This window comes from Monopterus albus, unplaced genomic scaffold (assembly GCF_001952655.1).
Source record: "Monopterus albus unplaced genomic scaffold, M_albus_1.0 scaffold130.1, whole genome shotgun sequence".
NCBI lineage: Eukaryota > Metazoa > Chordata > Actinopteri > Synbranchiformes > Synbranchidae > Monopterus > Monopterus albus.
This window is the reverse complement of record NW_018128010.1, coordinates 587,901-611,391: the sequence shown is the minus strand read 5'-3', so window position 1 is coordinate 611,391 and position 23,491 is coordinate 587,901. Positions and strand designations below refer to the sequence as shown.

The window sequence follows — 23,491 nt, the reverse complement described above, 5'->3', positions numbered from 1 at the left end:
GAGGTGAGGAGATGGAGAGCTGGGCCGAGCTGCGTAGGCTGGGTCACTCCTAGGCTGGTCGGTGGTGATGGTGGCTATTGAAGGTGGAGACAGAGAGATGATGACAATAGTAGAACAGATAGGCAACTGAGCATTGACCTGCCTGGGAGGGGAGAGTGGAGCCACGGTCCGGAGGAACAGTCCATGGGGAGAACACAAAACACTAGCTGGCTAGAGAATAATAATATACAAAAAAAAACAAACGAGACAACACGGAGAAAAAATGGCCTAGAGACAAGAATGAACTGGCAAGTGACTGAAGAGTGAAACCGGGTAATATAGTGAGCAACCTAATCGAGTGCAGCTGGTGATAAGGGAGTGAGGAACAGGTGAACGTGATTAGTGTTAATGGGCAAGAGACAGTAGGAAAGGTGAGGGAGGCCAGAGCGGCCGAGCAAACCTGACACTGACTTGTATATATGGCAATACCACATCCCCCTAATAGAACAGAATATAAAGCCTTTATTGTCATTGGATAACAGTACAATAAAACGGAATTTATTGTTGACTTTACCTCAGATATACATTGATTTTCAGTTGATCAGTTCTGTATTATTACCTACATATGTTCACGGACACAGTAACTGCATTCTAGTTAGATGCAAACATATCAAGTAATTGGAGTATTTGGAGTATAGAGAGCTTCTCAGCTCATAGGCATATGTATGCTGCAGCAGTGGGGATGAGTGATGGGGACCTAGCCTAACTGCCTGGGGGCGGTTTGTTAAAATGTCCCTTATCTACATGCATGTGGGCTGAGAGAGGGCAGTTTTGTGACTGTTCTGCTGGAATGATAAATCTGAATAGCAAGCTGTCACATATGTCACCTGGTGTTTGAGGTGTGTCAGTGCTATGTGGATGGTGGCATCGTTTGTTCACCCGTTGGCCCTGTAGGCATATTGATCTTGATCCAGGTGAAAGGGAGGATTAACTATGCCTTAGGACCAGCACTTCATGACAGTCAGGATTAGTGCAACTTTTCTGCAGTTATTGAGGCCTCTGATGAAGATATGTTTGAGGACAGGAATGATGGTAGTAAACTCATTGTATCTGGGGGCAGTGCACTGGGACAGAGAGGTTAAAAATGTTGGTGAGTACCTCTACCAGTTAATCATACAGGGAGAACCCTCACTCCATCAGGTCTTTTTGCTTCTTGTGAGATGACATTATGGAGCAAGTGCCACACTGTTGGTAGTTGTTAGAAGTGAGCTAAGAAGTTGTTCAATGCTTCAGCTAGAGATTCACGGCTGCTGGTGAGTGCTTCGTTGTTGCCTTTGCAGTTCACACAGCTTGTGGATTGTACATTCTACTGGTTTCCTGAATGACGCAGTACTTTTGCTAACAAATCAAGGGTGCTTATCTGACACAGTAATCAGTTCCTCTGTTTATATTGCAAAGGCTGTTTTAGTTACTAAAACATAAATATTTGTGATTTTGCTTCTTCTACAAATGGGTAGGTAGCAGACTGTTTCAATCAGGCTTTGCAAGTGCTAAACAGAAAACTAAACACTGAGCTACAAGCAGTTACAGTAGATGCTTAAAGCAGCAGAGTTAGGTACTGATTCTCAGTGGGGCTGACAACATAAATAACAAATTGGATTCACTGTTAATCCAAATTTACTTTAATGGAGCTTTACTGAATAAAGCTGGACTGTTTCAATTGTATGTCAGTCAAGAAGCATGAAGTAACAATATTATCCCAATGAATACTTTCCTGTCAGTGCAGTAGTGTCATCATGGAGGACAAGCACATACAGCACATAAAACAGCCATGTGAGGTAGGATGTTTAAAGTCAGCCTTTAGCCGGTTAGTGTGAGCATGCACAGTTGCTAAGAAACCTCTTGTTAACCCATCTCTTTCTTCCTTGTCTTTTCTCCTCTTGAGACAGCTGATGATGAGGTCTACCTGTATATAAGAAAAAATTTGTTGATGACACTTTGAACTAATCATGGTTTGATGTTTTCAGTTAGCTGCTTTGCTGTGATCCCACTGAAAGAGCAGTTGTTTTTGGCTACAAGAAGCATGTATAAAATCATTTCAATGCAACTGTCAATCTTGTAGGTATATCCCAATATCTAGTGATGGGATATACCTACAAGATCTTTGTAGGTATATCCCAATATCTAGTGATAAAGTTCATTATGGTTTAGATGGGCAAATCCAACTAACATATAAGAAATAATAAGATAAGACAATGTCAGATTGTTTTTCTGATTAGATATTAATCCTTATGAGATATGATATTTATGTTGTAGAGGATTTTTTGTTTCTTGAATCTGGACATTTTAAATGCTGTTCTGAAGGTAACAGCTCACTTTCATCAGTTGCCATCACTGTAAGAAGATGCTTGTGAAAATTTTTGCCCTTCACCAAGTGTGTCATGCTGTATGAATCACAAGTTCACATTCAGTATTTCCTCTTTTTCTTTTGTAGTCATTGCAATTAACATGTATTGGATCTGTGTGCTTTTGGTGGATGCTCTGTGTGTGTGTGTGTTACTGTATGATCAGATAAAACCCCCTCCCTCTGAATGAACAGAAGAATTTCTCAGTTAAAGGACTTTTAGTCATTATTATCATCATTGCAGTTATTATCGCATCTCACTCATCGCAAGACATCTGCAAGGCAATCTGGTGTTTTGTGCATTCACCAATACAATTATACCAGCAACATCTCAGTGGTCTGCCCTGAACAGACACAATATCTAATGGGACATACTGTACATTATGAAGGCATTACAAACACACTCTCCCTGTACATTAAAAGCTGTGAGTGTGACGTTTTAAGTACTTCATTCTCAAAATGAAGGATTGTGTAATGACACGTAATGCAGGTAACTGTGTAGTTAGGTCCTTCTTAATCCTAGACATTCTATTTGCTATTAATGAACATGGGATAAGTGAATAATAATCTCAGGTCATAATTCACAGAAATTGACTTTTGAATTGGAAAGCTCATGTTGCTGTTTCACCACAAATGAAAATTTGTACATATCTGGACATTAATAATACATAAAAGCTTCCTGCTTCTGTGCTCTTGCAGCTGTGGGTCAGTTTTAAAAGGGGTACTTAAAGTGAACACATGCTTCTTTGTATCAGTTTGTGAAGATTAGAAAGACAAGCTAAATAAATAAATAACATACAGCAAACATGATTTAAATTTGTAAGTTCATTCAGTATGGTTCAGTTTCTTACTGAAGATCAAATGATCAGTAGGTTCATGAATGGCATTTGAAAGATCTGTTACAATATGAGCAGATGTGTATCTTTTCTTTTTGTCCTTTGATGCATTTCAATATCAGAGAGCACGGCTGAGACAGCTGTACATCTTTTTTTTTTTTTAACATTCAATGGAACGTCTTTTCTATTCACTCCAACTGAAATGAGATGGCCCTGGTGTGGCCACCTCTCAAATGTTATCTCCATAGTTTTAAAGGAAATTGATTGGTGGTTGAATTTCCTGCCATAACACTGTAAGGTCACCCAGTATGATCTGCTCATGCATTGTTTTTCTATATTTTGATGCCTTTTACAGGAGACAGCTGTGGATAGAGCTGAAACCAGACTCTAAAATGTGACCTCTATCTGAGCATATTTCCCCAATCTGGCCTAGACAAGCAATAACACAACAAATATATGTGTTATTTTTGCACCTGGCATACAGGCACAAATCTCTATTATGAGAGGACTATTGTCTTTACCTTTGATACCCAGAGAGCTAGCTTGATTGGTAGGTGTTTTAATACATGTACAGTATCAGTGTTTCTAATGTTTACACCAGTGATATTCACAAGCACAGCTACAAAGCTCTTAATAATAATATTGTAACTGACTCAGTGAATTACTGAATTCAGCTGACACAAGCGGAAAAAGAGAAGTCATCTGATTAATGGTAGTTTTATTGATGGCTTTCTTTCTTATCTGCTCTTTGGTAGCAGCTTACTTGGAACTTGGAAAAAATCATGCTTTCTTTCCCCTTTTGGAGAAAAACATTCCTTATAAGGGTTCCCATTCACCGAATTACAGGGAAACTGTTTGTGAAGTGCATAAACTTCCCGCAAGGGTTTATGTTTAGTGAGGGTTTGGAAATCCAGGCCAATTGTTTGTTACTGACAAAAAGTTCTCTGACCCAGTTCTTGGCATGTTGATTAGTGTTTTCACTTTTCCTAAGTATGCAATGACTCTCAGCATTTAGGGTCTATATTTTTATTATGAATAAAAGGAAATTATAAAAAACTGCTTATAGAAAAACATATGTAGGTGTATTCTCCATGGTAAACTTTAGATCAAGTCTCTGGTGTATCGGCTATCAAGGCATTTTCAAAACTGCCTTATATGTGGCTGGTTTGGCTTCACAGGACTTTACTGTGCGTGTGTGTAGAATGCATTCGGCATTGCAGTGCAGCGCTCTGTCAGTTAGATATACTGTAGCATGTACTGGCCAGGTTTTGACCCTGCTTCTAAAAATGAACACTGATGCAATACTCTAGCTGGCAGCAGAAATTCTAAATCATTAAATAAGGTCTTGAACTAATTAGGCCTACCAGTTTTTCAGTAGTGAGACACCACAGACACAGTATAAAGTTCAACTGACTAGCTGAATCAAACTGAACAAAATAACATATGGCTTTATTTTTAATATTGGCCATAGTTTACACTGCAAACAAATTTGACTGAAAACAGGACATTGCTGTGTTTTCACTACATACCTGAAAATGTGATACACTATAATTCAAAGTGGACTTAGAGGTTCTATAACTATTGAAATGACACATCTTCTGATGCATAGCTAGGGAACATCATCAGTGATGTTACCATCTTAACATTTAGGTTAAGATGTTTCACATTAAAGCATTATATAATCTATACTTTGCATTAGCTTCATATTAATCAGTCAAGCTTAATAGACATGAAATTACAAGTCCATGATTAAGATACCACTTCAGTTGTTTTTGCAACATTTATTATGTATTAGTTTTTATTATTAGCCTCCTAACTTAGCTGTTGTTATAATATATTTATGATGCAAAACTCTATATCTGTATACAACAACATTAGATGTACTGTATAATGTGACATTGCCATCTTCTGGCAGTGGCAGTGAAGTATTTGGTACATGGTACTCACTGTTACAATTTTGTGTTCTAAATGCACATGTGAATAGATCGTTTTCTGTTACATAAAAAATGAGTTGTGCACTTGTTTGTTATACAAACAAATTAAGTAAAGCCGTGATTGGGGCTGTCTCACACAGCAGGGGATTGTTTCCTCTTTGCTACAAGAGGAGAAGTGATGATGTGGGGAGGTTAAAGGTTCTGTTTATGTCTGCAGGGGTATTTACAAAACCCGGTGAGATCAGCTACACCCTGGCAAAAATGAGCAAGAGTTTGCCAGTTTGTGTGCAGGTGCTTATTAGAGCTGTCAGCAGGGAAGATGTGTATACATACATATGTGTGGTACTCAAGTATGTGTTTGTGTGCAGTGCTGGGGTTAGGGGGTTGAAAATCAGCCCTAAGTTTCATAGCTAAAACCCACATCTATCAAGAAGCATTAAAAGCACCTTATTATAAAGGCTAACTCTAATGAATGACAGCTGACTTTGGCAACTTCAGGCTAATGGAAAGATTAAGTCAATTACCACTTGTCAGGAGAGCGTAAAAATATTTGAGACATTGCCCACAATACTGGAACAATAGGCACCCACACAGACACTGTCTCTCTGTGGCAGTAAATGTCATTATGTCAGAGTAAATCCAACAAAATGCACTTGGTTCTTTTTGTATAATATAAATCTTGATAATAACATAACAATGATGACAGTGAAACACAGTCCAAGAGAAAGTATTATTGTCCCCACATGTGCAGTGTGTGCAGCTTTTTCATGAGCATCTGGTGAATGCATTCTGTTTCATCTAGGTTTTATTGTTGCTGACTTAGTCTCCAACTTTAGATCAAACAGAGGAGGAAGAGAATGCATTCAGCTCAACAGAAACTGGGAACTTCAAACAATCGAGGAGGATAAAATTTGGGAAACTAGGAAAGAAATGACCACAACACGATTAGAATCCTTATATTAATTGAAACAATGGGTACAATCATTCTAATTATTTAGAACTGATTTATTTTCATTGCACTGTTTTTGTTTGTACTACATGTTTTGTTTGTACAACGTGAGTTTTCTGAAATAATTTCCTCTCAGTGCAGAAGACCACATACTACACAGTTTGGACCTTTGTTATCTAATAATCACATTTTAAATTTCATAATCAATTTTTTTGCCGATGATGTGACGATGTGTAGGTGGCACACATTGACTCTCACCATGTGAATTCTTATTTCTTGCTTTTTGTGCGGCATAAATAAGTTCAGCCTACAGGGTGGGTGTACATGTTAAGTGCTTCTCAGCTTTAAAACTCATCAGCAGAAGGGAGCCCTGCAGGGTGTCTGGCAGCAAGCCGATTCAGTGAGGTAACCTCTGGCCTATAGGTGGCCACTCCTCCACAGGAAGTCCATGCTTTTTAGTTTTTAATAACATCTGAAAGTCTGAAGCCAAAGACACATTTTTCAGTTCCGGATGCCTGCTGGTGTCCTTAACTGCCACCACATCAGTCAGGGCTGGTCAGAACAGGTTTGGCCAGTGCTTTTGCACTGTTCGAGCTTTTTGGATACAACATTACACATTGCACTTCATTAAAATAGCTGCGTAACAAGGTGTCTTTAAAAGAGTGACACAACATCAAGCAATCGATTGCTCACACAGATAGAAACCTTGATTTGGTAGCAGCACAGAGTGACTGTGTGTGGTACATGGGTTGTTGCAGACACTGGATGAAACAATAAATTAACCAGAATTAATTTAAGCAGTTTCACAGATATTTTTTAAAATTTGCAAACACTTAGTAAACCAGAATTTTATAAACTTGTTCAAAATATTTCAAGACATAACATTTTATGAACTCAGCATTTCACATTATTTTAAAATAACACATTAATAATAAATATAAAGTTTTACACCAGAGCCAGTTAACGCCTGCTATATCCGTATGTTAGATTGTTGCTTTACCAAATATTATCAAACACGCCTAATTCTAATCAGTTGCATAATGAAATAGGGAGAATTAATTCTTAAATGTTAAGTTGAACTTGGTGGACCGTTTGGAGTTGTATAAATTAATCACAGTTATTTCACAGTGAAGAATGAAAATATTGTATTTTTCCTGTTGTCAACTTCTGCGTCACATTGATGTTGTGTGCCTTCTATTATAATTTAGCAGTGTTTAGCTTTTACGCCATCCTAGAAAATGTATATTTTACTGCTTTTAAAATAAAATGATATATGGCTTTTATTCTTAAGTGAAAACAATACTTATTATGCTCTGCAATGGAAGAAGCTTTTGAGGTTTGACATCAGAAGACAGGTGAATTTTATTCTGTTTCTTTTCATCCCTGGTCAGGACTTTACATTGACCTACAATCATCTCCTGACCCTAACCCTAACCTTAAACCAAGCTGTTACCTTAAAATGTATTGATTTATATGGTGGAGACCGGCATATGGAGGTGGGGGTCTCTGCAACCCCACAGTGCGAGTGTGTAAATGGTTTTTAGTCCTCACAGTGTGAGTATCATCAGATGTGCACACACACCCCTACAGTACTGTCTCCTTTATTTTCTCCAAAGCACTTAGCTATGAACCTATTTGTTAAAAGCATGCTGTAAATAAACCAACTTGACTTGTTTTTTAAGCCGTGTGATTGCTCAGGCCATATGTTATAGTCTTAATATGTGGATCCACATACACCTGGGGAATTCAGGTGCACAAGTAAAGACTATGATTAAAGTTGACTGGTTCCACTGCCTTTTTAGTTCTGTTGTATCCCAAGAGTAACATAAAATAGGGAAGATGGATTTGGCTGCTGGTTGGCTGTGCGTTGTATTTCTATAGGTTACACAATTTACTTTTATAGGGGAGGACTTCAGAGTAGCTGCTGCCACCGTTCCAGCCTTAACCATCAAAAGATTGGTCCAACAGAAACGTAATGAACTAAAATAGCCTTAATGAAATCAGTGAGGCCAGGGCTGTGTTGACTCTAGGGAATAACAAGCTACAAAAATAGCCCTGTTAAGACCATGCAGTTGGTAGAATGGAATAATTTTAGCAACACTGAAGCAAACAGTGGGGTGATATCAAAAAAGATAATTAGCAAGAGCATTTCTGGTGAGAGGGGAACACTGCTGTCTCAATGTCCAGATAGGCCAAACTGTGATAATATTAATAATGACAAAACTGGTTTTGTCCAGATTTGCATTATGCAGGAAACTGACATTTTGTCTGAATTCACATTTTATCCGCAAAATACTATATGGATGATGCTAGCAATCGCACTTAATTATTTATTGATTTATTTAACACACACATTCAGACTGGGCTATTTTCCAGCCACAGTTCCATAGTTGCCCTAAAATAATGCATAGTGTTGAAATATGATACAAGCATAAAGAGCAATAAAAATTATTACTGTTAGTATAGGCAGTATACAGACATACAAACACAATGTTTGTTATCCTGCAGATTTGAGCACACAGATGGGCCATCCTGCAGCACCCTATTATCAGTGTATCAGGTTGACTTGATAGTGCCACTTCTCAGAGTTCAAGGCGCCTTACATGATGTATCTCTCTGTTAACACGGTTACAATAACAGTGGTGTCACTGACAGCAAGCAATATAAACCTTCCAGTGTTTGGCCTGTTGTTGTGTGTGCAGTGATGATAAGGTGGGGATTCAGCAGAGAGGAAACCAAAAGTTGTCCCTGCTGTAAACAACAGGCAAAGCTGGATATTTTTTTAGATTACAGTTCCAGCTAATGTAAATGTGTGTTTATTGTTTTCTTCTAGGCGGGCTGTATCTTCAAACCTATTCGGCTGACACCAGAGTCATCACAAGGCAAAACGAACCTTTTCTGGGAGCAAATGGTGAAAAAGAAAAACTAGATGAGCTCCTGAACAAATAGGTTTGAATATTTTGATGCCAGTGTTCAGCGGGTAGAAAACTTTAAATGACTGAACAATGTATAATCAACTATTCTAATAAACATTTATATACAAAAGTGAACTGAAATGCAATATTTCAGTCTAAACACCGCTTTCTCCCTGTGTATCCATACACACGATAAATCATGATCAGGACTGGGATCTTCACCTCCATTGTAAACAGACAGTTCTATCTTTGAAGAAGGATTGGTCATTCACAAGACATCTGATATAAATGTGATATGACAGAATATCATCAAACGTCCCCTCAATTCAAAAATAAGCCTGAAGGTCTGGGTATTATCCAATTCCCTCTCTGCCATTGCTTCTGTCAGAAAGTTCTATTCATCTTCTTTTTCATTTTCTCTTGTAACTAGGAGCTGTCAGGGGCTTTGCCTTGCAGTTTGCTTGGCTATATTTATAATTGGACCCTGTCAACAGTGTCCAGCACAGCTCAACTGCACGGTTTGTTATGGCAGCTACTGTGTGCTGATTTCAAAACATGCCAGCTGTGGGATGGTTTGTATGTCATTACTGCTCAACAATAGGTAAGTGCAGACACAATGGTTGCACTCATGAGCTTGTGGAAGGAATAAAAATCTAAAGGGATCAGAGGCGGCTTGGCACAGTTGAAGTCAAATTCTTCCAGACGGTATTAAGTTCAGTGGATGTCATACACTGACTAGGGAGCATAGATACTGTTTGTGTGTACATCTAACAAAGGCTGTGGCGTAAATAAGACATACAGAGCACATATCTTAACCTATTCTAAAAGATCTGAGACTTTAATCTTGATGTGCAGCTGCTCTCTTCGTACCTAAATCAAACCTACTTTTAACATAATTGGGTCATTTTGACATGCCCCACTGTGCTGCTCAACGTCTGTGTGGGTGTTCTCTTAAATTCAATCTCCAGATGAGTGCTGCAGAGAGGGGCCAGATCATGACTGGGCTTGTCTGGAGTTAGAGGAGAATGCTCTGCTGGGGGAAGCCTCTAACACCTGGAGGGCCTGTGTGATGAGAGAGTGACATAGGAGGAAATAAGGCAATGTCATTGCATGACTGAACCTTGGGCTGTTTTGTATGGGTGCAGTGTGTTGGTTGCATTGTATGACAGTGGACACAGTTCAATTCCCACACTCCACGTGTAGGAAAAATCCACCACAAATACTGTTGCACTGCCCCATACAGTGCAGAACCTGACTGACCTAAGAATATCATAACAAAAATAAGTTTCATCAGTGAAAATAAGGTTGAAAATAGCATCAAAGATGGTGTGTCATATTCAGCAGTGATGATGAGTGTGCGTGTGTGTGTGTGTGTGTGTGTGTGTGTGTGTGTGTGTGTGTGTGTTTATGTGCGGGCAGAGCGTCCTCCCCCTTCAGCAGCAAACCACGAGAGGGAGACAACGCTTTTCTCCAGTCAGATAGTCAGCCAACCCTCATGCACCTGTGCTTCCGATTGCTTTTCCTCACTGTCAGGAATAGTGTGTAGTGAGTAAGCAGCACTAATTAGAGAATTAATTAGGATATTTTTAAAACTACATCTAGAGAGCCAGTCTGCTTGAGGCATGTTAAATGAAGCACTTCGAACATAATGTCCATGCCTAGACTAATTGCAGGTTGTAAGTCATGTCAAAACATCACCTTATTCGTTTCATTTTCCTACCTTTTCCAACCTGATGAGGTCCAACCCACGTGGCATCGTATTCTCTACCCGGTATGACGCAGACCACGTCCATTTAAAACCTGACAAATGCATTCCAGCGGAGATATTATCCAATGGCTGAGAGTGGGGCGTAACTCTCCTTACTCCGGCGAAGCAGGAGTATGAAGTTTAGATTATCAGTGTACAGCTGCTGTGAGAGAATGGTGCACCGCAGCGCTCACAGGTGCGCGATATTATCCAACTCTGGTTTTATATACTTGCAACTTTAATCGCCGTGCTTAGTTTATAACGGTGTATGCGCAAAGTTCAACGCGTCTCCTCCGCCGTCCCATACTACAAATGGCTTGGACTATTCCCCCGCATCTGCACGAGACTGGCGCTGCTTTGATTCTGCTTGCGGTCATTCTGACAGGTGATGCAGTTGTGCAGGTTTTTGACAGCTATGGCCTGTCATATGCCTTGAGGTCCGAACTGTCAGAGGACACTATATTGGTTGCCAACAATGAGATCCGCGTGCCTTTCGGGAGATCAGTTTTCATTGATCCTGTGAACGATTTGGTAATCCAAGTTCAGCCCGGTGACAGATGCAGTTTAACAGTTCTGGACAATGATCCTTTGTCTCAAAGACCAGGACACCTATCTCCGAAAAAGTTTCCGTGTGAATTTGGCCCCAACGACGTCAAATATTCTCACTTTGGCTCTAGAAGTCCTCCGAGGGATAGAGTGAGATTGCAACTCAGGTATGACACCCAAACGGATACCATTATAATACCTTTTATGATGGAAGTGGACGTCGTTTTTACACAGCTGGAAGTGCTGACTAAAAATATGCCACTCACGGTTGAGAACCTGCTCGGCACAAGTAACCCCATCGACAGAAGAATATTAGAATTCAACTATGATAGAAATGCACAACAATGTAAAATAGCCTCTTTGTCCAGTAGCAGCGTGCTGCCCAGGTATGGAAAGCTGGTGGATGAAGACAGCCTTGGAACAATGATGGACTGTGATGAATTTATTAAAATGAACATCCGTTATCAGCACACTTTTGCTTTGAAGTCACCAAACAGAGATTACATCCCAATGCTTGTGGAGTTACATGACAAGGAGGGCAATTTGCTCAAGCAGGAATTTTTCCAAATTTTGGTCAGGGTTAAAGGGGGGAAGGAGAACACAGCTCCTAAACCAAGCTTTGTGGCAATGATGATGATGGAAGTAGACCAGTTTGTAATGACAGCGATAACCATGGACATGCTGGGTGCAGAGGATGCTGAATCTAATCCTGATGAATTAATTTTCAATATCACATCCCCCTTGTCCTTTGAGGAAGGCTACATAGTAAGCACAGATGATAGGAATTTACCCATAACCTCATTTTACCAGGGAGACCTCAAAGACTTGAAAATTGCCTACAAACCCCCTGCTGTGGATTCAAACACTGAGAGGATTTTTCAGATTGAGTTTGAAGTTGTGGACACAGAGGGGGCCGTGTCAGACCCTTTTGCTTTCATGATTGTTGTTAAGCCTATGAACACGTTGGCCCCTGTAGTGACTAGGAACACAGGCCAGTTACTATATGAGGGTCAGTCAAGGCCTTTGTCTAGTTCACAGAATCTGGAAATCAGTGATGAGGACAACTTGGATAAAGTCAAAATCACTGTTATTGATGGGCTGAGACATGGAGAATTAACCGTTCTGGGCTCAAGGAGGAAATTTTTTACCCCGGGTGACCTTGATGCCAGAGTAGTCATTTATCAACATGATGGCAGTGACACGTACAGCGATAATATTATTTTCAGGATGACCGATGGCACAAATGAGGTGGAATTTCTGTTCCCCATCACCGTCGTGCCAACAGATGATGAGCCTCCCATAATCAATGCCAACACTGGTTTGGTGTTATTCAAAAACCAAATGATGCCAATCTCTTCACTTATGCTCAGTGCAGCAGACATCGACTCAGAGGATTCTACAATAAAATTCACAGTGGAGCCTCCCTTTTCCACCATTGGGCAGGTGCTACTACGTCAGTCTGAAGCCCCAGAGGACCCATCAACCTGGAAGTTTAACACAAAGGATGAGATGTATGAGAAGGTGGTGACCGAATGGCTGCAGCAGGATATTACTGATGGTAAACTGTTTTACAAGCACGTTGGACCACACAGCACCAGCACAGTCATGGATAAGTTTGTATTTAGAGCTCAAGATGACAATGACCCACCCAACCAATCAGGTGAAAGCTCATTTGTTATCAAAATTCTCCCTGTTGATGACCTCCCGCCTGAACTGTACCCTGGCACAACTTTGCAAATGACTGTGCATGAGTATCAGCTAACTTACTTACGAAAAAAATTCCTCCGTTACACTGACCTCGATTCAGACGATCGGGATCTCAAATACACAATCATCCACCCACCTACGGACACAGACGAGAATAACCCTGCTGTACTGGGATCTCTGGTATTAACTGAAAGGCCAAACACTGAAGTCACAACTTTCACTCAGGCACAAATTAATCACCATAAAATAGCTTACAAACCACCAGATCTTGAGCTTGGAATTACCACTCATGTTTTACAGTTTAGGTACGCTGTAGAAGACGTTTCTGGAAATGGCGCAGAAGGAGATTTCACTATATATTTAAAGCCTGTAGACAACAAGCCACCCCAAATAACCAACTCTGGTTTTACTGTGCTTGAACGTGGTATGCATATCATTACAAGCACTGAGCTGGACACGTCAGACACAGATACAGACAGCAAACAGATAATCTTCACTGTTACTCAGCTACCACTGCATGGCCAGATCCAGTTTACATTCACTGTCATGACAAAAGGAGACACTTTCCATCTAGAGGACATTGGAAACGGCAGAATTTCATACATCCATAATGGGGATGAATCAATGGTTGATTTGATACAAATAGATGTCAGCGATGGGGTCCACGTTGTCCCAATTACTATAAAGATTAATGTGAAGCCAATTGATGATGAGACTCCAACTATCAGTCTCCCAGCTGGTACAATCGGCTCCTACATAGATGTACTGGAAAATGGAGCAACAGAAATCACAAGTAATGTAATTCAGGGCAGAGATGAGGACACGGATGACCTCCGTTTGACCTTTATTGTTGAGAACCCACCATCATTAGGGGAGGTCCTGGTGAAAGGTGTACCAGCTGGTACATTCACCCAAGCTGATATTATTAATGGTCTTGTGGTCTATTCTCATACCAGTGGGGAGATCGGCTCGACCACAAAGGAGGACTTTTTCAATCTCACTTTGACGGACATGTCTGATGAGTGGACTGTTGGAGGAAATAAGATCACAGGTGTCAGAGTGCATGTGACTATTCTTCCTCTGGACAGTCAGGCTCCAGAGGTCTTTGTGGGGCCACAGTTCACTGTTATTGAGGGAGAGAAGAATGTCATTCAGATTCTTCATATAAGAGCTAATGATGTTGACACCCCCAGTGATGATCTCCTTTGTACAATCATTGTACAGCCAACTTCAGGCTATGTAGAAAATATCTCCCCAGCCCCAGGCTCAGAGAAATCCAGGTCCGGGACAGCGGTTAGTGCCTTCACCATCAAGGACATCAGACAGAATCACATTTACTATGTTCAAAGCATTCACAAAGAAGTCGAGCCAGTGGAGGACAGGTTTACATTTAGATGCTCTGATGGCATTAATTTCTCTGAAAGGCACTTTTTCCCTATTTCCATAATCCCCGCTAATGATGAAAAGCCTGAGATTTATATGAGAGAGTTTGTAGTTATGGAGGGCATGAACATAGTCATTGACACTCCTATTCTGAATGGTGCTGACGCAGATCTCCCCTCTGATCAGCTCACATTCATTATCACCAAACCCCCCAAGCACGGATTTATTCTCAATCAGCTCACTATCGGTACTGTCCCTGTCTCTAACTTCACCTTGGATCAGATCAGGGAGGCCTCCAGCATTGTGTATGAGCATGATGACTCCGAGACCACAGAGGACAGCTTTGATATTGTTCTCACAGATGGAAAGTTCAGTGTAGAGAAAACAGTGATAATTATGATTATCCCAGTGGATGATGAAACCCCGAGGATGGCAATCAATGACGGCCTTGAAATTGAGATAGGTGATGTGAAAGTCATAAATAGTAATGTTTTAAAAGCTACTGATCTGGACTCTGATGATAGCATGCTAACTTACATTATTCGTTATGGACCCGGTCAAGGGTATTTGCAGAGAACAACATCAACTGGGACACTGCAAAATATCACAGTTGGAATGAACTTTACACAGAGCGAAGTGGATCAGGGTTTGATTGTGTACATTCATAGTGGGCAAGAAGGGATTCGAGACCTCATCAAATTTGATGTGACAGATGGCATCAACCCTTTGATTGACAGATACTTCTATGTTACAGTGGGTGGCATTGATATGGTTTTCCCCGACGTGGTCAGTAAAGGTGTATCTCTTAAAGAGGGTGGCAGGGTTACTCTGACAACAGACCTGCTCAGTACTAGTGACCTTAATAGCCCAGATGAACACTTGGTTTTCACAATCACCCGAGCTCCAGTGAGAGGACACCTGGAATGCACAGACACGCCTGGCATACCCATCTCATCCTTCACACAGCTCCAGCTGGCTGGCAATAAAATCTACTACATCCACACTGCTGATGATGAAGTGAAAATGGATAGTTTTGAATTTGAAGTGACTGATGGCTACAACCCTGTGTTCCGCACTTTCCGTATTTCCATCACCGACGTGGACAATAAAAAGCCTGTGGTGACAGTACATGGTCTGGTGGTCACTGAAGGAGAGAATAAACTCATCACCCCTTTTGAGCTAACAGTGGAGGACAGAGACACTGCAGACCGCCTGTTGAAGTTCACAGTCACTCAAATCCCAGTTCATGGTCGCCTACTCTTTAACAATACCCAGCCAATCACCTCCTTTACCAAGCAGGACCTGAATGAGAACATGATCAGCTACAAGCATGATGGCACAGAGAGTGCAGAGGACAGCTTCTCCTTCACTGTCACTGATGGCACTCACACAGACTTCTATGTATTTCCTGACACAGTATTTGAGACTCGAAAGCCTCAAGAAATGAAGATTACTGTCCTCCCAGTGGATAATGGGGCACCACAGGTTGTGGTTAATAAGGGTGCCCCAACACTGCGGGTGCTGGAGACCGGTCACCTGGGATTTGTGATCACCAGTAAGACCCTTAAAGCAGAAGACAGAGACAGCACTCAGCATTCTGTGACCTTTAGGATTACTGCTACCCCACGACATGGCTACCTGATCAATCTTGGCAAAGGAAATGCCACAATCAACACCTTCACACAAGGTAAGAGAGCTGCATTCCAAATTTATTATCCTGAGACATTTTGTTAGATTTTTAAATATACTGCAGAATCACACTGAAGACGTTTTTACATTCTCAGAAGTATTTGAGCATAATTTTAAGCTCATTCTACATGCACTCACTGCTAAATGTTCTCCCCTCTGATGCCTGCAAAAAGCTGAATTCAAACATGAATGTTTTTGTTGTCACTTTAGAGACCGCCTGTTTATTTGCCAGTGCCTCAGACTGGCCAGTGCTCACTAGAGGAGCATATTTTTCAAACAGTGCCAAACAGTGTTTGAAAAATATGAATTACAGACATGATGATAAATAATGTGAAGGTGTAGATGTGTCAGAGGCAGGGAGACATGGTTGTCTGGCTCACAGTAAACCAGTGGCTTTGCAGTACAGCACAGAAGTTACACTTCAAACACACCGGAAAGGTATCTTAGTAAATAGTAAATACCAATATCACCAATATCCAATATCTGCTTTTATTTACTGAATTACTGTGAAATGTTTTCCCCCACAGGCATGGTAAATATTGCAAGAGTTCACAAGAGCAAACAGGCAGTAAATAAAGATGCTATCATCTGGGCATTTGAAAATTGTGGCTGTGCATTTTTTTATATTGATCCCCTTGAAGGAAAATGTTTTAACACCAAAGATGGCAATGACTGTAAACTTCAACTCCTCCATATCCAGGTCAATAAAGAACCCTGTCTAGCACCACAATATCAAGATGGCGAACAGGCCGCTGTGACGAAGCCCCAAGAGTCAAGCTATTTATGCTCAGTGTCATTCAGGTGTCTAATAGATATACAGCCCTTGTTACCAGGCGGTTTCTCCCCACAACACTTTTCAACACACAGCCTCAGCCTGTTTACCAATGCAAAGCTCTGTTACTATATAGTAGGACAAATAGTCTGTCAGGAACAAACTAAGCATATTTTACTACTTATTTGCAACTATTTCAGCCAAATAACAGATATAAACTTTTATGATTATAATATCATGATTATTTATGCAAATCTATTTCTTTTTCAGCTGAAATTGATGACATGAACATCTGCTATGTTCTGAGGGATGGTGACAATGCTACAAATGACATCTTCTATTTCGCCATTGAAGACAATGGTAGGTTATTTTATTAAATATCCCATCTTGAAGTTACCCGCTGCGTTAGGCACACCACTAAGCTTGAAATAAGCCTTTGTTATGCTGAGTCTGAAACAGAGTATCTGATTTTGTTACACTTACAAACTTAACTTTAAGAAACCCAGATTTCTCTAAGAAGAGAATGGAAAAGTGGCTGTGGCTCAGAGGTAGAGCAGGCTGAACCCAAATTGCAGGGTTGGCAATTCAATTTTCATTCTTCCCACATGTCGAAGTGTCTTTGGGTAAGACACTGATCCCCAAGTTGTTCACAATAGCTAGGCCAGTGCCTTGCATGGCAGTTCCATTACTATTGTTGTGTGAGTGTCTGTATGAATGGGTGGATGGGTGAATCTATAAAGCACTTTGTTCACGTATGGTAGAAAAGCGCTATATTAGTGCAGTCCGTTTACCAAGTTTGCATGCATTTTGTAATTTGACTAATTTAGCAGAAGTACTTAGCAAAAGGTGTGTGCGCAGATGGCAGAGATATCCAGAACCATAACTTCACATATTTTCTTTCAGCATGCGTAAATAAAAAAAACAAAACAGACATGCACTCAACAAGAATTAAAGAGAGATGCTACTTTTTATAGATAACCTTTTAAACCTCTTCCTTTTACTGTAGATATGTAATCAGGCATAGGCTCAGTGAATGATTTTAGGATATCCTGCCTGTGCTGCTGATTAGCAGAAACAGCCTGACAGTGTGTCCTTTCTGCTAGTCTTCAGCAGTGATGAGAGAGCACAAAGGACCTCTTTAATAGAGACCCTCTTTTCTCATGAGCACCTTAGTGAGAACCCGTACACATTTTCTTGTTTCTCAACTGGGGACTATTCTGTGGCTTCATCTGAATAATAAACAGGTTACTATCACTGCTGACAGGTGGATGAGGCGCTAATGAGTAATGACTAAAATACAGAGTACAACTACTTTTGATGAGTTGATAATGAATGACCGTTTTTCTTTCTTTTGTTTGAGCTTCTGGCAAGTGTCAAGTTCATGCAAAGCTGCTTTGCTGCTGAAAAAGGTTCAGTCAGTCCCATTATTATTGTTTCAGCTGTGCTATTTGTCATGGATCTCTCTGGGTCTCTTTCTCTCTCTCTCTGTCATTTTTATTTTTTCTAGATTGCTTGTTGCTTGATGACAAATAACTGGCAATTAGATCCACTTTTCTCATCATTCCCTTCAATTATTTACATAAGTTTTTGACTTGATAAGAGATTTCAAAATGGTTTGTCTTATTTTGCCCTCAGTCATAGTTATGTGCTCAAAGAAAAACAGTTAGACACATGACAAATCTCTAAAATGTCATTCTCTCACACATGAATTGTGCTGTATAATAGCACCTAAATGGCTTAGCAAACTGATGAAGGCTCTTGCTATGTGAACCATCCATAAGGACTCAACACATATTGCACTGCTGCTTGTGAGGCAGTCAATGAACATTTTTTTTAAATAAGATTTAAGCTGTGCTGGTGGCTGCCCTAAATCCCCAGACAGAACCTCTAGCTCTTTGAACAGTCTTGTTAGGGAGGAGCTGAATGGTATACATTGGCACACATCTGAAATCTGTCATGTTCAGCAGTGAAAAACATTCTCCTCCTCATTTCAAGTTCATTGGGAAATTTACCAGCTGCACTTGTCAGTTATTTTAGAGTGAAAAGTTTCTTTTCATATTGCAGCTGCTGGGATTCCAGGAGTTTGTCCTAACAGCTGTGATGAACTGTGAATGTGCATCCAGTATCAGGTGTATGCGTATGCTGGCTGGGCTATCTATCTATCTATCTATCTATCTATCTATCTATCTATCTATCTATCTATCTATCTATCTATCGATTTTGAGGTGGTGGTCATTATTTTTACATTACATACAGTTACAGAATAGTAGTTGTTAATTGACTAAGCAATTATTTAACGAATCATTTGCACAAGCTGTAGGACATTATCTATTGTCCTTGCTCCCAGGTACACTCACTTTACTCGGATCAGTGCACAACAAAATTGATTGTTATAGGATTGCTGCTGGCTCCATTGTCAATCCAGAAATAAAGTGACTTGCACCCTGTATTCATCACTAGAAAAGGTGCTAATTTACTTTTTCAATTTTTTTACAAAGGGGAAAAGAATGGAAAGTGCCAAGCCATTCATTATGGTCCATCCAAACACTAATGGCAGTTTGACATTGGACCATATAGTTGTTTTATTTGTTAAATCTGAGATCATAATTCCTCTGATAGATGGATTGTCCTGGCACATTGCACAGTCTTGGCACTTAAATTAGCTGCTCAGGGCTGCGTTTTTCTTTGGCACCAGTGCACCTGCTGCTGGATGAGTCATTTTGACTGGAAATGGTGTGTTCAGAGCCTAAATGCAAACCTGACCTAATTTTGTCCATTGTTTGGCATCACTGCAAGTGAATATGGGCTGCAGTGATGACTTTTGATTAAATTAATTTTCAGAACCACCAAGGATTATAAATTCTTCATGAATTGCGTCAAATAGCTGAATAAATTTTACTTACTGTATATACTTTAGACTTGAGGTGATGTTACTGCATCAATCACTTGGCTACACAAAGATGTCAAATGGATTTTTTGCTGCAAATAACAACATGGCAGTTAATTCACATCCTGACATGCACCTCAGTTTTAATTAGTTTATGTGCCAAAGGCTTCAGAATAATACTGAAACCTGTACAGAACTGTGCTGCACATTCTTTGTAATAGGCTTTTTAAAATAATTTAATTTTATAATATGTTTTTGTTGTTCATGTTACTGCATCAATCACTTGGCTACACAAAGATGTCAAATGGATTTTTTGCTGCAAATAACAACATGGCAGTTAATTCACATCCTGACATGCACCTCAGTTTTAATTAGTTTATGTGCCAAAGGCTTCAGAATAATACTGAAACCTGTACAGAACTGTGCTGCACATTCTTTGTAATAGGCTTTTTAAAATAATTTAATTTTATAATATGTTTTTGTTGTTCATTTCAGAAAATGGCTACTAAAAAGACATGTCTTTTCAGCTGTATTTAACTACTGCTAAAAAGAAGAAATGGAAGGGCTTATTTTCTCAGAGAAGCTTGCATGTCTCACTATTTGTCAAACTTGACAAAGATTTCAGTGAATAATCACAGATTACTGATTGTTTATTGTTTTGGAGGGACATCACACCTAGAAAGTAAAGCCGCCAACAGAAGTGGAAATCTCTTTAATTACTTAGAAAGTGTCTTGTTTAGAATAAGAGGGGCTGGAGCTATCATTCTGAGTCAGTTAATTGTTGTGTTCCAACTCCAGCCATTCCCTTGTCTCCTCAGGGAAGACAACTGCATTCAGTTGATCTTACCAGAGCACACATAGGCCCTGGCATTCCCAGGCAGATGTCTGTGGAGGTGAACCCCTGTGTGTTTCTAGCTAGTCAGTCAGCATCAGAGATGTTTCTACTGACAGACAAACCACTGTGGCCTTAGTTTTTCTTTCCAGGCACTCACTACCACCTATTTTTGCATTCCCTGAACTACAAAGAGGCAGCAAAAGATCATCGATCACTCAGTTCATAAAAATGCACTGCTTCTGTGCTGCTTCTGAAGGTCAAACTCCACAGCTATGTCCTAAATTTCATTTTGTTTTCCTTTTTTCTTGTGAGACTTGTTTAGTATGTAAAGTGCACAGAGTGTGCAAATGAATAATGCAGATTTGCAGTGGAATTGGTCAACAGTGTGGAACACAGATCAAATTCCTGAATAACATTTTTGCATAAATGGCAGCCTCAGAGTATAAGTGTGTTTTGTTTGTTATGTCTGCCTTGTGTTACAAGATAAGTTCAGATCACCATGAGTCCCTGGAACTAAGAAATCCTCTGAACCATGTTGGCCTTTAGTAACAACAGTGTGCAGACCATCTTCATTTTTCATGTTACTGGTGTGTAAACACTTGTGACAATGAGCACATCCTGGAATCCTGCCTAATCCCAGGTTAGGAGGGATTATCCCCCCCATGGAATGCTAGAGCAGAACATTTGCAAGGAAGAACATGAACTCGCTTGCAGTTGTGTGGTTAAGATATACTTTGCGTGCTCTATACTATCTCCATCAAAACACAAATCTGCAGTTCAACTGTCTGTTTCTATGCTGTTAATGAGAATTTCTGCCCTACACCTCTCTTGGGGGGTATAACATCCCTGTGTCCTTGGGAGCTATAGAATAAATCATATGCATAAAGCAAATTATATAGCTGGTCCATTTGTGTGTTTTAAAAATATTTTAGGGTGTTATTGTAAGTTTTCCATCTGTGCTGTAGCTAATAAAATATTGGGTAGATATTTTATTATGGAAAAGGTTTTTGTAATAAAACACCTGTGAGTTGAGAACAGCTGTTCCTGGGTAACCGCTGCTTCACTTTGGAAATGAAAAACTGAGATAGAGAGAAGATTTAGGCTAACTGCTTTAGGTAGAGAATGATTGTATATGGTTCACTGGTTCCTTATGTCCTTAGTAACTTTGTGTTATAATTTCCTCACCAGGGTAGCAACATTTGCTTGGTTTATATTAAATGGCTAAAGTTTCCTTTCACAGTGGTGTGCACTCAACATTACATTTGGAAAAAAAAAAAAAAAGAAGGAAAGCCCTGCTTGAGGGTTCCTTCTTCCTGGCATAATGTGTGGCCAGTGTAAGTGTGTGAAGCCAAAGTTAACAAAGGAAAAGCAAATCCCAAAAGTACAGAAACCCCAGGCCTAGACTTGTTCCCCGGATGATGATGTGTGTCGTCATACCTGCCTTGGGTTCTCAGTCTAGCAGAACTGAGGCTGATCGAGCACTGAGTTTGTAGAAAATTTCATTTGTGAAAAAGTTTTCAGAGTGAAGTTTGTGTTATTAGTTTTGAGCACTCTTAGGACCCCTGATGAATACATGTATAAATACACACAGAAGAACAAAGATGTGTAAAATAGAATAGATAGCCAAATGTTTATATGAAAGCAAAATTAAGGTGTCAGTATTTTGTGTGTCTTATTTTATTTTGGGCTATGTGACAAAGCAGTTTGTTGAGACTGTCTTGACAAATCTGGTGTTCACAGAAAACAGCAGGAACTCGGAGTCAGCGGTGCTGCAGTTGCTGCTGTGACATCTCTCTTTTAACAGTAGCAGAGCTTTTGTTCAACTTCACAAAATCACTCTGGATAATGCGTTTTTGGCCCCTGAATCCCAGCAGTGGGCCAGAGCTCTTCCTTTTCAGCCCTGCTGCATGATAAGCCTCTGACAGCTGGGCAAAGGCTTTAGTGTCACAACTCTCTCCAGCTGAGCCTGGGTTTCAGGAGCGCAGCCTGATGCAGGGTACACCTCCTTTACACACACTTCTTATGCACAAACATTTTCACATAAAACATGCACCCTCTATCCACTTCGGGGGCCAGCTGCCTGATCCCATAATCAGAGATGAATTTGGCACTGCTAAAATGTGGCATCAAGATGCTGGGCTTTAACTGCAGTTTAATTGATAACTGCTTTGTCTTTGATTTCAAGCTGTTGTCTCTTTTGATTAAAGTGCTAGGATGTACTGTAGAACAGGAAAAACACCAGCTCCTTTCATTTTGACATCATCAGCATTTCACTATGCCAAGAAAATATATACAGTAGAAGGGAGCTGAAAATGTTACACAGTCTGAAGCAAACACTCTTGAGGAGGATTTCATTTTATACACTCCATACTGTATGAACACGGTAGGAGTGTGTCTTGAGAGTAACAGGGCTCTCATCTCATAAAAGGTGCTGATGAAAGCCTTTAGGGATTCTGTGTGTTGATCAACCCCCCTGCCACCATCACCTCCACCACCTGTTTTCCTCCATAAGTGGAGACTGATAGGCAGGATGTGAGAAGTCATCTAGTTTAGAAATGGGAGGGAAGAAGCAGTCAGAGGAGATGAAAGCTAGAAGTGATGTGTTGGTCCCAGTATTGATGGGGGCAAGGCGTCAAGCTGCTTCCTATCTCCTGTAGCGATGGCATAAATGTGTTGATGTGCAGTTCACTCTCTAAACGTGGCCTGTGTTGACAAGTCGTGAAGGCTCAAATGTAGTAGGTGAGCCCTGCAGGTATGTAGCCTCATATGTATAGAAATTGTTTTGATATTTGCCATGAACATGATTAGCAAAAAGTGAGGAACTGGCTTGTATGTGAAGTAGGCTATGTCTCCTAGTGCTCTATATTTCTAAAAGTTTATGACAGCCTCAAACGGTGGGGGTATTTAA

General features: G+C 40.3%; 1 protein-coding gene across 1 annotated transcript in view; it reads left to right on the top strand.

The window, feature by feature from the left end:
* The first annotated feature begins 10,818 nt into the window (after window positions 1–10,818).
* frem2b (FRAS1 related extracellular matrix 2b) overlaps window positions 10,819–23,491 on the top strand; it is a 49,431-nt gene continuing 36,758 nt past the window's right edge. Inside the window, exons 1-2 of the mRNA XM_020613094.1 lie at window positions 10,819–16,087; window positions 17,132–17,221. Coding sequence (XP_020468750.1) covers window positions 11,077–16,087; window positions 17,132–17,221 — 5,101 coding nt within the window. The 5' untranslated portion in view covers window positions 10,819–11,076. The remainder of the gene's footprint in view (window positions 16,088–17,131; window positions 17,222–23,491) is intronic.